We start from the raw sequence: 12,597 nt of genomic DNA, 5'->3' as shown, positions 1-12,597 counted from the left end.
CTAACTTACTAGCTTGTAATTAGGGTAAAACCAAATCTCAGACCCTTCATAGTTCTTGACGCCAGGAAAGTGCCCTGCTTACCCCCTCAGTCTTTGGCTTTGGGCTGGGCATGCATGTAGGGAAGCAGTATATCTTTCCACCCCAAATCCTCCTCCGCCCTTCCAACAAGGCCACTTCCTATTCAGCAGAGGGAAAGAAGGGACCACAGAGAAGGAATGCAGCAGTGGCAGAGGCCTGCAAGCCATTCAGGCTCCAGGCTGAGTGATGAAGACCTTGGACCTCCACGTCCCCGGCAAGGGTGCCTCTCAGATGTGTTCATGGACCATCAAGTCTGTGGCATTCTTCTGAAAAAACAGTTCCTTCTGGGGTAATAAAGGAGGCACTCTGACTGAACCCTCTAACATGGCAGAAGAAAAGACGTGTGTGATTTGGAGAACATAAGCTTGGATTAAAATATTGCTTTAATAGACATAGAGATCAATGGAATAGAGTGAGAGTCCAGAAATAGACCCTTACCTTTATGACTGATTGATTTTGACAAGGTAGCCAAGAAAATTGAATGGGGAAAGAATAGTCTTTTCAACAAATGGTGCTAAGACAACTGTATCTCCACATGCAAAAGAATGAATTTGGAGCTTACCTCACACCATATACAAAAATTAACTTGAAATGGATCAGAAACCTAAATGTAGGAGCTAAAACTACAAAACTCTTAAAAGAAAATATATAAGTAAATCTTTGTGACTGGATTAGGCAATGGTTTCTTAGATATGACACCAAAAGCACAAGCAAAAAGGAAAAAACCGATAAGTTGGACTTCATCAAAATTTTGAAAATTTTTCCTTCAAATAACACCATCAAGAAAGTAAAAAAGGTGTTGGTGAGGATGTGGAGAAATTGGGACCTTAGTTTGTTGCTGGTAGTTATGTAAAATGATACAGTTGCTGTAGAAAACAGTATGACGATTCCTTAAAAAATTAAACATAGAATCATCACATGATCCAGCAATTCCATTTCTGAGTATATGCCCAATAGCAGCATTATTTTCAATAGCCAAAAGGTTAAAGCAACTCTACTGTCCAGCTATGGATGAATGGATAAACAAAATGTGGTATACATACACAATGGAATATTATTCAGCCTTGAAAAGGAATGAAATTCTGAAACACACTACAGCATGGATGGCACCTTGAAGACATTATGAAAGAAGCCAGTCACAAAAGGACGAATACTATATGATTCCACTTTTTTGAGGTACCCAGAGTAGTCAAATTCATAGAGACAGAAAGCAGAATGGTGGTTGCCAGGGAAGAGGGCAGAATGGGAAGTTATTGTTTAATGAGTATAAAGCTTCAGTTTGGAAAGATAAAAAAGTCCTGGAGATGGATGGTGGTGATGGCTACACAACAATATGAATTGTACTTAATGCCACTCTACTGTAAGCTTAAAAATAGTTAAAATAAAAAATTTATATTATGTATATTTTACCATAAATTAAAAATGATCATGAAAAGGAAAATGAAAAGACAACCCACAGAATGGGAGAAAATTGTTGTAAACCATATATCTAATAAGGGTCTTATAACCAGAATATACACAGAACTCTTACGACTCAACAAGAAAAGACAAATAACCCAATTAAAAAATGGACAAACAGGGAGTTCCCTGGTGGCCTAGTGGTTAGGATTCCAGGCTTTCACTGCTATGGCCTGGTCAGGGAACTGAGATCACACAAGCCACGAGGCGCAGCCAAAAACAAAACAAAACAAAAAAAGCCCACAAATACTATGAATAGACATTTCTCCAAAGAATCTACACAAATGGACAATAAGCACATGAAAAGATATTTGACATCAATAGTCATCAGGGAAATGCAAACCAAAAACAAAAGCAACCACTTCGCATCCACCAGGATGGCTATAATCAAAAAGTCAGATAATAACAAGTGCTAGTGAGGATGTAGAGAAATTGGAACCCTTGTACACTGCTGGTGGGAATGTAAAATAGTGCAGCGGCTTTGGAAAACAGCTTTGCAGTTCCTCAAAATGTGACCCAACAATTATACTCTTAGGTACATACCCAAGAGAACTGAAAACATAAGTCCATACAAAACCTTGTACACAAATGTTCATAGCAGCATTATTAATAACAGCCTGAAAGTGGAAACTACCCAAATATCCATCAACTGATGAAGGAATAAACAAAATGTGGTATAGCTACACGATGGAATATTACTTGGCCATAAAAAGGAACAAAGCGCTGTCATATAGTAAATCATGAAGGAACCTTGAAATACGCTAAGTGAAAGAAGCCAATCTCAAAAGGCCACATAGTGTATGATTCCATTTATACAAAATGTCCAGAACAGGCACATTCATAGAAACAGGAAGTAGATTTGAGGTTGCTAGAAGCTGTGGGGATAGTTGCAGAACTTTATGAATATAGTAAAAACTACTGAATTATAATTTTATAACCTTTATAAAGGTGAATTTGATGGTATGTGAATTATATCTCAATAAAGCACTTATTTAAAAAAAAATCCTGCTCAGCTTCTTACTGTGTGATCCTGGGGAAGTCATCAAGGGCTCTGAGTTTCCTTATTGGTAAACAGGGAATATCTACCTTCCAGGGTGGGAGATATTCCAGGGTGGTTATGAAATGATGCATTTGAAAGTGCTTTGAAAGCTGTTAAATTCAATAGAAAATTTACTTAATATTTGCATTTTAAAGAGCTATGTTGCCGATAAGAACAAAAGTCCTTGTTTCTCATTAAAGGAATTTTTGGTTTCACAGCTGTGGAAAGTGTTTTGGCACTAGCATGAGGATCTTACTCTGAAATGGTAAGACAGATGGCTTCTAATCTTTGCCTGCTTAAAATTTTGCCATTTCATCCCCCCATCCCCCGTGTTGCTTAAACCATTTCAGTCCTGATCACCCTATCCACCAATTGAATGGCTTCTTTCATCGCCAGTGTAATGACTGATTTAGACCACACTTATTAGAAGATGGTGAAGCCTTTATAGAAGGTGGTTGGGGAACAGTATATGCACACAGGCTTCCTGGTGAACCTGGGACCAGGAGCCCCACAGGGGCTACCCAGAGAAGAACTGCAGGCTATTAAACAAAATCCAACCTGGAATACTATAGCTCAGGGGTCCCCAACCCCCGGGGCTGTTAGGAACCGGGCCGCACAGCAGGTGGTGAGCGGCAGGCGGGCGAGTGAAGCTTCATCAGCCGCTCCCCATCGCTCGCATTACTGCCTGAGCCAGCCCCCCACCCCCATCCCGTCCGTGGAAAAATTGCTTTCCACGAAACCAGTCCCTGGTGCCAAAAAGGTTGGGGACCGCTGCTACAGCTCTAACATCTAATGAGTGATTACCTCAATGCATTGGCTTTTTACAAACCATTTTCCCTTGTCACCCTTTCAAAAGACCTGCTCTTGACTTAAAAGTCTCAGCAGGAACCCAGGAATTGCTGCCTTTTTGAAGTCTCCAGAAGATTTGACATCCTGCCCTGGCACTGCTTTATAGAGTATCTCATCTCCTGTAACAAAAAGTTCACCTGTATGTTGACCCCAAATCCCACCTTTACTAACCCCGGTGTGGACAATAAAATTCTTCACCTGGAGTAGAATCTCCTCGCAGGGCTGCTCTACAGCTGCATACAGATCCTGGAGAGCATTTTTCTGGAAGGATAATTGTGTCTGTGCAAACCAATTGCTCAATGCCTGTTCACCATCAGAGCTCAGAAAAAGAATCAATTAAAAAAAAAAGTTCCGGGCTTCCCTGGTGGCGCAGTGGTTGAGAATCTGCCTGCCAATGCAGGCGACACGGGTTCGAGCCCTGGTCTGGGAAGATCCCACATGCCGCGGAGCAACTGGGCCCGTGCGCCACAACTACTGAGCCTGCGCGTCTGGAGCCTGTGCTCCGCAACAAGAGAGGCCGTGACAGTGAGAGGCCCGCGCACCGCGATGAAGAGTGGCCCCCGCTTGCCGCAACTAGAGCAAGCCCTCGCACAGAAACGAAGACCCAACACAGCCAGGAATAAATAAATAAATACATTTATTAAAAAAAAAAAAAAAAAAAAAAAAAGTTCCAACCCCAATATGATTAATTCAAATCAATTCAACTTGAAAAATGGGAATGGCGACACAATTAATAAACCATGACTAGGGTGAGGGACAGTTTTGATCCTGGCCTCTCAGAAAGTCTCCAGGCAAATCAATGACCTCCCTGGGGTCCTGACTCCCTGTCTGTCATGTGGGACCAGGGTATTGCAGGAATGAAAGAAGGTGATGAAATCGGACAGCAAAAAAATGTAAGAAAACAGACTTTCTGACAAGGAGCTAATAAATGAAGCAGTGGCTCCTACTTCAGAAAAATAGTTTTAAAGATATGAAAACTTCAGAACAAGACAGGCAGATGCTGACAGGTAGTAGACGCTGACTATTGCTCTTATCACCTGGCCTTTCAGCGGTCAACTGGACATATTAACAAAGGCAGTGTCCTGGAGGGGAAGGACTGTGGGCTCTGGAGTCAAGAACCCCAGCTATACCACTTCTTAGCTCTGGGACCTAGGGAAAGCTGTCTAACCGCTTGGAGCCTCATTTTCCTCATCTGCAAAGTGGATATAATAAAAGCCACCCTAAAGGTTTGGGAAACGCTGGTCAAGGTGGCATGGCTGGGCTCTGGACCCAAGATGGCTTGACTTAAAAGCCACGGGAGGAACCTAAGATCTCCTTCCTGAAAATGAAGCATTCTCCATCCCCAAACGAACATGTGCCTAACAGCAACACATCCTCTTCAAGTGGACAAAGTGTGACCCCGAGCCTCTGCAAAGGGGAGTGTGGGGATTCTGAAGTCGTCACAAGACAGAAGCCAGCTGGGAGGTGAGAGGTACCGGTTGAGGAGTAGGGCCCTGTTTTAGAAGCTGTGGACGGGAGTCAGGAGGGCGTGGTAGGAAGGAGAGCTGGCAAGGCGGGACTTGGCTAGCTTCAGGCTTCGGAGAGAGGAGAGGAGGCTTTTAGGTGACTGCACAGAGCAGACAAGGGCCTAGAGGAAGCCCTGGTCAGTTTCCAGGAGCTCAGACAATCAGGTCCAGGAGGTCGGTGGGAGGCAAGCCAAGAGGGTACCAGCAGCCTGGAAGATGAAAGAGATTTAAACATACACACGCGCACACACACACACACACACACACACACACACACACACACGCGCGCGGCCCTGTAGCTGAGTACTCCTTCTGGGCCTATCTGTACCCAACCCCCAAACAGCAGGAAAGCAGAGTTTGGCCTTCTGAGTGAGAACGTGCTAATGAGCCACAGGAGAGAAAGGGGGCCCAGTCAAGTTGGGGGACAGAAGGGAGCCACTCTCTTCCACCCACTTGGGCGGTGGCAGCAAAAGTGCTGGCAATGCCAGGGGCAGGCCTGGGCTGCCTCACAGGATGAGGGGGCAGAAGCCACAGGGGGACTGACGGAGCAGTCAGAGCTGGCCAAAGAGGGAAGGGGCTGCACTCAGAGACGCGAGTGAGCTCGCCATCCCTGGAGCTGACACGGCAGAGGCTGGCCCACCGCTTGCAGGGTTATGCAAAGGGGTTCCGGCCTCAGGAGGGTGTCTGGGCTGCCTCACTGTTCAGGCCCCTTCCAATGTGAGATTCTCTGAGTTTTTGGACCACATGTGACGGCAAGAAGGGATTTAGCATGGTTTTCTCTGTTGAAAGCAGCTCTGGGGCCCAGATGAGCACCGATGCCAAGGGAAGGCAGGAGTGGTGCATGCAGATGTTCAGACTGGCCCTCTAAGACAGCTTCCCCAGAAGGACATGCTCAGGGGATGATCCTTAGGACAAGGCATCCCAAAGACAGAGGGGCTCCAGAGGGCAGCTGATGCTGAGAAGCGAGACCAGGACTGGGGGACAAGATGAAGACCAAGGCACAAAATTACCCTCACTGAGAAATCTAGGTGTGTGTGTGTGACCTGGGCCAAGCTGTGTCAGGAAAAGATCATACAGGCCCAAGATGGAAAAAACAATCAGAGCCTTCGGTGAGCAGTACATTTCAGAAAAACAGAAAGGACCCAGGAATTGCTCCCTGACAGACAGCTAAGACGACTACGTTGACTAACTCAGACTACGCTTTCTTCATGTTTCTCTCTTCAAAAAGGATAAAATATGGATGATTTAAGAAAGTAAGTCCAAGTTGTTTTGGGGAACTGGAAAAGTAAATGAAACAGAGAAAGAGACCATGTCTGACAGAACCGCTTGGCTTTGGATCTGCAGGAGCCCATAGCAGGCAGGTGTAATTTAGGAACTGCTGTATCTCGTCGGAAAGCCACTAGCCATGATTTCTGAGAAACTGTGGAAATCAGATGAAAAATGTCTGAGTTCTGGCAAATCTTTTCACAGGGAAAAACAGAAGGACACTGAAAATTCCAGTCCAGTCAGCTTCACGGCAGTACCTGAAAAGGTGATACCATCAACTTTCAGTCAGTCGGCCTGCAGGCAGTGTGACAGGGGAAGGGGGGCCAGGCCGCTCTGCTGCAGAGATGCCAAAAGGGAGACTTACCCCTTTCACATCTTACTATGCAGTTAATCCACAACACAAAGAGGAAAGAAGACTGATTATTAACTGGAAGAGGAGTGCATGCCACACACAATTGCTCAGGTCGGGGTCTACTTTCCAGAAAGTGGATAAATGCTGAGAAGATGGCTTCTCAGAGGCTGTGAGAGAAGCACACAGCTAGGAGCCCAAGAAAGGTATTAGTGTCTCTTCAACTGTTGGTCCAGATGAGCAGGTTTCAGGCTTGGTAAGTCACAGAGCACTTTTTTTTCTAAACAAACTCCTTACAGAAGCTCTATATCTGCAAGATGGAAGAAGCAGCTCCTCTGGTGGAAGGGTGTGGGGAGGTGGGCGGAATGGAGTCGGGGCAGGAAGGGAAGGGTTCCATCCACCGGCCTCCTGCTTAGAAAACTGAGGCCTCAGAGCCGTCAGAAAGATCACTGGGCTGGATGAAGGAATTGAGAACAAGATTATTGACTGTGACACTGATTACAAAATAGGTAGATTCAATAAAACACAAGGAGGCAGGAATGACTTTTATAAATAATCTCTAACAGTGGCAAAAAGAATTCACTAGACCAAGGAACTAACTTAAAATGGCCAGTGCAGGCGGGGCCCGTCCCCTCCCCTCCCCACCTCCTCCCCCACCAGCAGATACACATGCAAGTCAGGGAACACAAACCAAATGAAGTCCATGAAGCTCAGGTTCACCAAAGCAGCTAATAGAAAAGAGAGAAGCTCGGTTCCAGTTTAAAAATTGTAAACAACAGATAGCTTTGATTCTGATTTGAATAGCCTAATTAAGTGCCTCAGATGAACAAACAAAACAATGACTTTGCCTCAGTTTATGACTTAAGATTCTTTTTGAGTGTTCAGCAAAAGAATGTTTAAGAGGGCCTTTTAGCTATGGTATGCTGTTTTTAGGTTGTTTTATTGCGGTAAGATATATATAACATAAAATTTGCCAATTTAACCATTTTTAAGTGTACAATTCAGTGGCATGAATTACCTGCACAATGTTGTGAAACTATCACTGCTATTTATTTCCAAAACCCTTTCATCACTCCAAACAGAAGCTCTGTACCCAATAAGCAATAACTCTCCACTCCCCCTCCCCCAGCCCAGGCTATCCTATAGTCTACTTTTTGTCTCTATGAATTTGTCTAGAATAGATATTTCATAGAACTGGGATCATACAATATATGCCCTTTTGTGTCTGGCTTCTTTCACTTAGCATAATGTCTTCAAGGTTCATCCATGTTAGAGCATGTGTCAGAATCTCAGTCCTTTTTATGGTAGAACAATATGCCATTGTACAGACATAGCACTTTTGCTTATTCGTTCATCTGTTAATGCAGCGATCCCCAACCTTTTTGGCACCAGGGACCGGTTTCGTGGAAGACAATTCTTCCACAGCCGGGGTGGGGGGGGATTGTTCAGGAGCTAATGCAAGCGAGGGTTCAGGCGGTAATGCAAGCGATGGGGAGCCGCAGATGAAGCTTCGCTGTCTCACCCGCCACTCACCTCCTGCTGTGCGGCCGGGTTCCTAACAGGCCGAGGACCACTGGTGCAGGCCCGAGGCCCGGGGGGTGGGGACCCCTTTGTTAATGGATACCTGCGTTTTTTCCACCTTTTGGCTCTTGTGAATGTACGGCGTGCTTTTATAGCCATGAGAGGAAGAAAGTGGGACTGCCCACTGGGGGAAAAGCAGGCTGGGGGTGCCTGACAACGGCAAGACCAAAAGGCAAGAGGGACTGAACACAGAGCAGGAGGGAGGTCACAGCCTTGAGGAAGGAGCTGGTGGAGAGGCAGGGAGCCAGGATTAACCCCTACGATGCAGCGAAGGAACTGGCTGAGCACACTGCCCAACTTGCCGAGCGACCCCGGCCGGTCCTGCCCCTCTCTGGGCATCCACTTCTGCACCTGCTCAGGGGCACACTGCAGCACACCAGATGCTTCTAAGGTCCTTCCAGTTCTGACGATCAGTCCACCAAGATCTTGACCATCAGGTGATCAAACAGTTTACAGCCTAATGAAGGACTCTATTTGGAGGATGGAGCGAGAAAGGGGACTTTGGAGATGACAAAGGTCCAATCCCCCAGGAAGGAGAACACGGTGCCCACCGCAGAGGGTGTAGGGAGTGCTGGCAGGGCCTGGGCCACCCAGGGGCTTGGCTCCAAGTGAGTGCCAGGGAGGGGCAGAGAAATGGTTATAGCAGAAGCTAGACAGGGCTTGTCTCTGCTGGGACAGAGAGGTTTCTGGAACCAGGCTGGCCCCATCAGGGAATTCTTTTTTTTTTTTTTTTAATGTGGACCATTTTTTAAGTCTTTATTGAATTTTTGTCACAATATTGCTTCTGTTTTATGTTTTGGTTTTTTGGCCGTGAGGCACGTGGGATCTCAGCTCCTGGACCAGGGATCAAACCTGCACCATCCCCCACCCCGCCCCTGCCCCTGCCCCTGCCCCCACGCCCGGCATTGGAAGGCAAAGTCCCACCACTGGACTGCCAGGGAAGGCCCATGGGAATTCTTAAACTAGTGGTGAAGGAACTGAGCAAGAGGCTTGGTGGGCAAGGCAAACAGGAACCTGAGTGATTTCTACAACAGACCCTAATGACCTGTGGTCAGGTCCCCTTGAAGGACACAGCTTGGATGGAGACACAGCATGCCTAAGAGGCGGCGTGTGAGAAGAACACAGAACAGGGTCTCACGCCCATGCTATTAGCTGTGTGGCCCTGCCTGAAACAATGAACCACTCTGGGTCTCCCTGTCATCTATATGATGGGCAGCTCAAAAGCCATAATCTCTATGGCCTCCCTCCAGGGCCATTTCCAGGGCACATTGGAACAGAGAAGGGGTGTCGAGAGCGATCCCTTTCACACTCATTCTTTCAGCAAATGTTTACTGACCACTGCTCTGTGCCAGGCATTGTGCTACGTGCCCTTCCTTTGGCCTACCTGATACCCAGGGGACAGAAGGAAGAGGCAGCAACAGTATCTTCTTGCAGAGATTTGCAAAGGCTAACTGAAACAGCCAGTACAAATAAGGCCCCTCAGACAAACTACGCCCCCTGCAGTCTGACCTGCTGCGAATGCCAATCAAGAGTTGTGATCCAGCATCAGGCACCTGGATCCCAGGTGTGACTCTCCAGCCCCTGGGAGGGGCCCTATCAGTGGGCTGGGAAGGGAGGGAAGAAGGCGACTGGGGTTCAAATATAAGCTGGACTCACCTTCACGCAGGAGTAGATCACGGACACAAATACCACCAAGGTCAGCAGCAGGAAACAGGTCAGGTAGAAACTCAACATGAACACGGAGCTGGAAGGAGAGAGGAGGTGGGGAATCCTGGGGCTCTGAGAGGCCCTGCGAAGGGAGCAGAATTTGCTCCATTTCTCCTGCACCTCCTGCCCAGTCTTGGGTGCCTGGCCCCTGACTCACTGAGGAGGGATTACAGAGCCTTGTGAACCGATTCAGGACCTGCCTCCATAGAGGTCTGGCTCCTGCCCTTCCTCCCGGTCTCGTCACTTTCCTGGGGGAGCATAGCCCACACAGGAGCCAAATGAAGAACGGGGTGACACCTGCCCAATATTTTGCCTAATTCTTAGCTATCCATAGACTCACTTCATTTAGCCTGGAAGGACCCATTTTAAAAATCACCTGGTTGTTCCCTCTAGGTAGTCACTTATGGCCTGACAAGTAACTGTGAAGGCTGAACACTGGTTTGACAAATGGCCATCATTTATAGAAATGCATTTGTCAACAGCCCAACCAGCTACTCTGAGAAACAGCAGTGATGTGTCCCTTTGGAGGGCAGAGTCCCTAAACCCTGTCCCCTTCCTACTGCCAGGCCGCACAAGTCCTGTTCAGTTTCTGTTCCCCTATTCCCACCCAGCTCAACAACAGCTGTAAAAACTGCAAGGATCTCCTGCTGTCCCTCCGCACAGAGGCAGGTCACTGGGGAGCTCAATGTTCACAAAGGGCTAGTATCCTCGGGCGAAAGAACTGCAAGTGACTTTCCATCCGCAGCCTGCCGTGGCCCTCCTGGGGCAGGGGCTGGTCGAGGCACAGCACTCCCTTACCAACCACAGGAGGCCCCAGAAACTCCGTCTCCCTTTCAGGGAGTGAGACAGCCTGACATGACAGGTGTTGTCAGCAGGTTAAAGGCAAGTGGAGGACATAAGAAGGCAGGCGAATGCCTCTAGGGAGGCATCTTTGTTCCAGGCTCCCCCAGAAGCCAGCACTTAAGCTGCCTGAAACAAACAGAACAGGGGAGAGAACTCTCTTCAGAGGGAAAGGAAGACCTTTAAAGTAGCTTTTAAGGCTTCCCTGGGGAGAGGATGGCCAGAGAACGACCTCCATCCATGCCTTAGCAGCTCGGAGCCGTGGCCAGAGGAGGGAGTGAAGCCACGGTGGGCAGAGCAGGGATCTGGAATAACCCAGCCCCAAGCCACGCTACAGAAAGAGAGAAGCAGCAAAGAGGCAGGATTATGCACCCAAGTGAAGGAGACTCTCAGCTGCAATGGGATGGAAAGTCTAGGTTGCTTATTATACCTATAGCTCCATTTCAGTACAGAAAATGAGTCCTATGCCAGTAAAGACCCACAATCCCACCAGCTCTGCATGGTCTCAGTGCAGGGGGCAACGGACATTAACTGCATAACCAGGGTGCAGCTGGCTGCCAGTGTCTGGTTTTCACCTGTGGTATCCTGACAGGGTCATAGCAGACACAACACACAAGGGCCATCTCTTCAACGATAAGTGCCATTAAAAATAAAAGGCATTGGGGGAGGGGTGAGATGTGACAGGGTGAGAGAGTGTCATGGACATATATACACTACCAAATGTAGAATGGATAGCTAGTGGGAAGCAGCCGCATAGCACAGGGAGATCAGCTCGGTGCTTTGTGGCCACCTAGAGGGGTGGGATGGGGAGGGTGGGAGGGAGGGAGATGCAGGAGGGAGGAGATATGGGAACGTGTGTATATGTGTAACTGATTCAATTTGTTATAAAGCAGAAACTAACACACCATTGTAAAGCAATTATACTTCAATAAAGATGTTTAAAAAAAAATAAAAATAAAAAATAAAAGGCATTGAGTAATAAGACATGCCGACGTCATGTACCTCCTGATATGATGCCCTGAGAAGGACACATCACTTCTGTGGGATTCTTGTGAAAAATACATAACCTCCATCTAATCATGAAAAAACATCAGACAAATCCAATTTGAGAGATTCTACACATTAATTAGCCAGTACTTATCAGAAGTGCCAAGGCCATGAGAGATAAGTAAAGGCCAAGGAAGCATCACAGATTGGAGGGGACTAAGGAGATACAGCAGCTAAATCCAGTGTGGGGTCCAGGCCCAGCTCTTGGAACACAAAAAGGACATTTGGGGGAATGCTGATGAAACTAGAATACAGCCTACAGATTAGTTCATATATCATTGCAGTGTTATTTCCTGATTTTGATCACTCTACTGCAGTTATATAAGTTGTCAATAGCAGGGGAAACTGGAGGAAGGATGTACAGAAACTCTCTGTAGTACTTCTGTAACCTTTCTCTAAGTCTATAATTATTTCAAAATGAAAAACAGAAGGTGTTGGAGTGAGGTGAGTCTTCCAGATTAAGTTAGATTTATGAGACATAACCAAATGCATCCAGTGGATCTTGACTAGATCCTGGCTATGTATAAACTAAGAGTAGAAGACATTTAGGGGGACAATTTGGGAGATTTGAATATAGACTTGGTATTAGATGATTGTAGAGGAACTGGAGTTAGTTTTGTTTGGTACATAAAGCATTGTGGTTAAGAAGCAAAATGCCATTAAAACAGGTGTATATTGATGTGTTTAGGGGCAAAATGTCCTCGTGTCTAAAATTTACCTTAAAAAATCAGAAATATACCTGAAACTAACACAACATTCTAAATCAACTATACATCAATTAAAAAAATCAGAAAAAGATAGATAAAAAATTCTTGCAAAATATTAACAATTGTTCTGGGACTTCCCTGGTGGTGTAGTGGTTAAGAATCCACCTTCC

The 12,597-nt window shown here is 46.5% G+C and overlaps 1 protein-coding gene across 1 annotated transcript in view; it reads right to left on the bottom strand.

Annotated features, from left to right (window-relative positions):
* ADCY5 (adenylate cyclase 5) overlaps positions 1 to 12,597 on the bottom strand; it is a 157,386-nt gene that overhangs the window by 23,373 nt on the left and 121,416 nt on the right. Inside the window, exon 12 of the mRNA XM_059920966.1 lies at positions 9,783 to 9,870. Coding sequence (XP_059776949.1) covers positions 9,783 to 9,870 — 88 coding nt within the window. The remainder of the gene's footprint in view (positions 1 to 9,782; positions 9,871 to 12,597) is intronic.

Source organism: Balaenoptera ricei, chromosome 4 (genome assembly GCF_028023285.1).
Source record: "Balaenoptera ricei isolate mBalRic1 chromosome 4, mBalRic1.hap2, whole genome shotgun sequence".
NCBI classification, from domain to species: domain Eukaryota; kingdom Metazoa; phylum Chordata; class Mammalia; order Artiodactyla; family Balaenopteridae; genus Balaenoptera; species Balaenoptera ricei.
The sequence above is the reverse complement of the archived record's forward strand: the minus strand, read 5'-3'. Positions and strand labels throughout refer to the sequence as shown.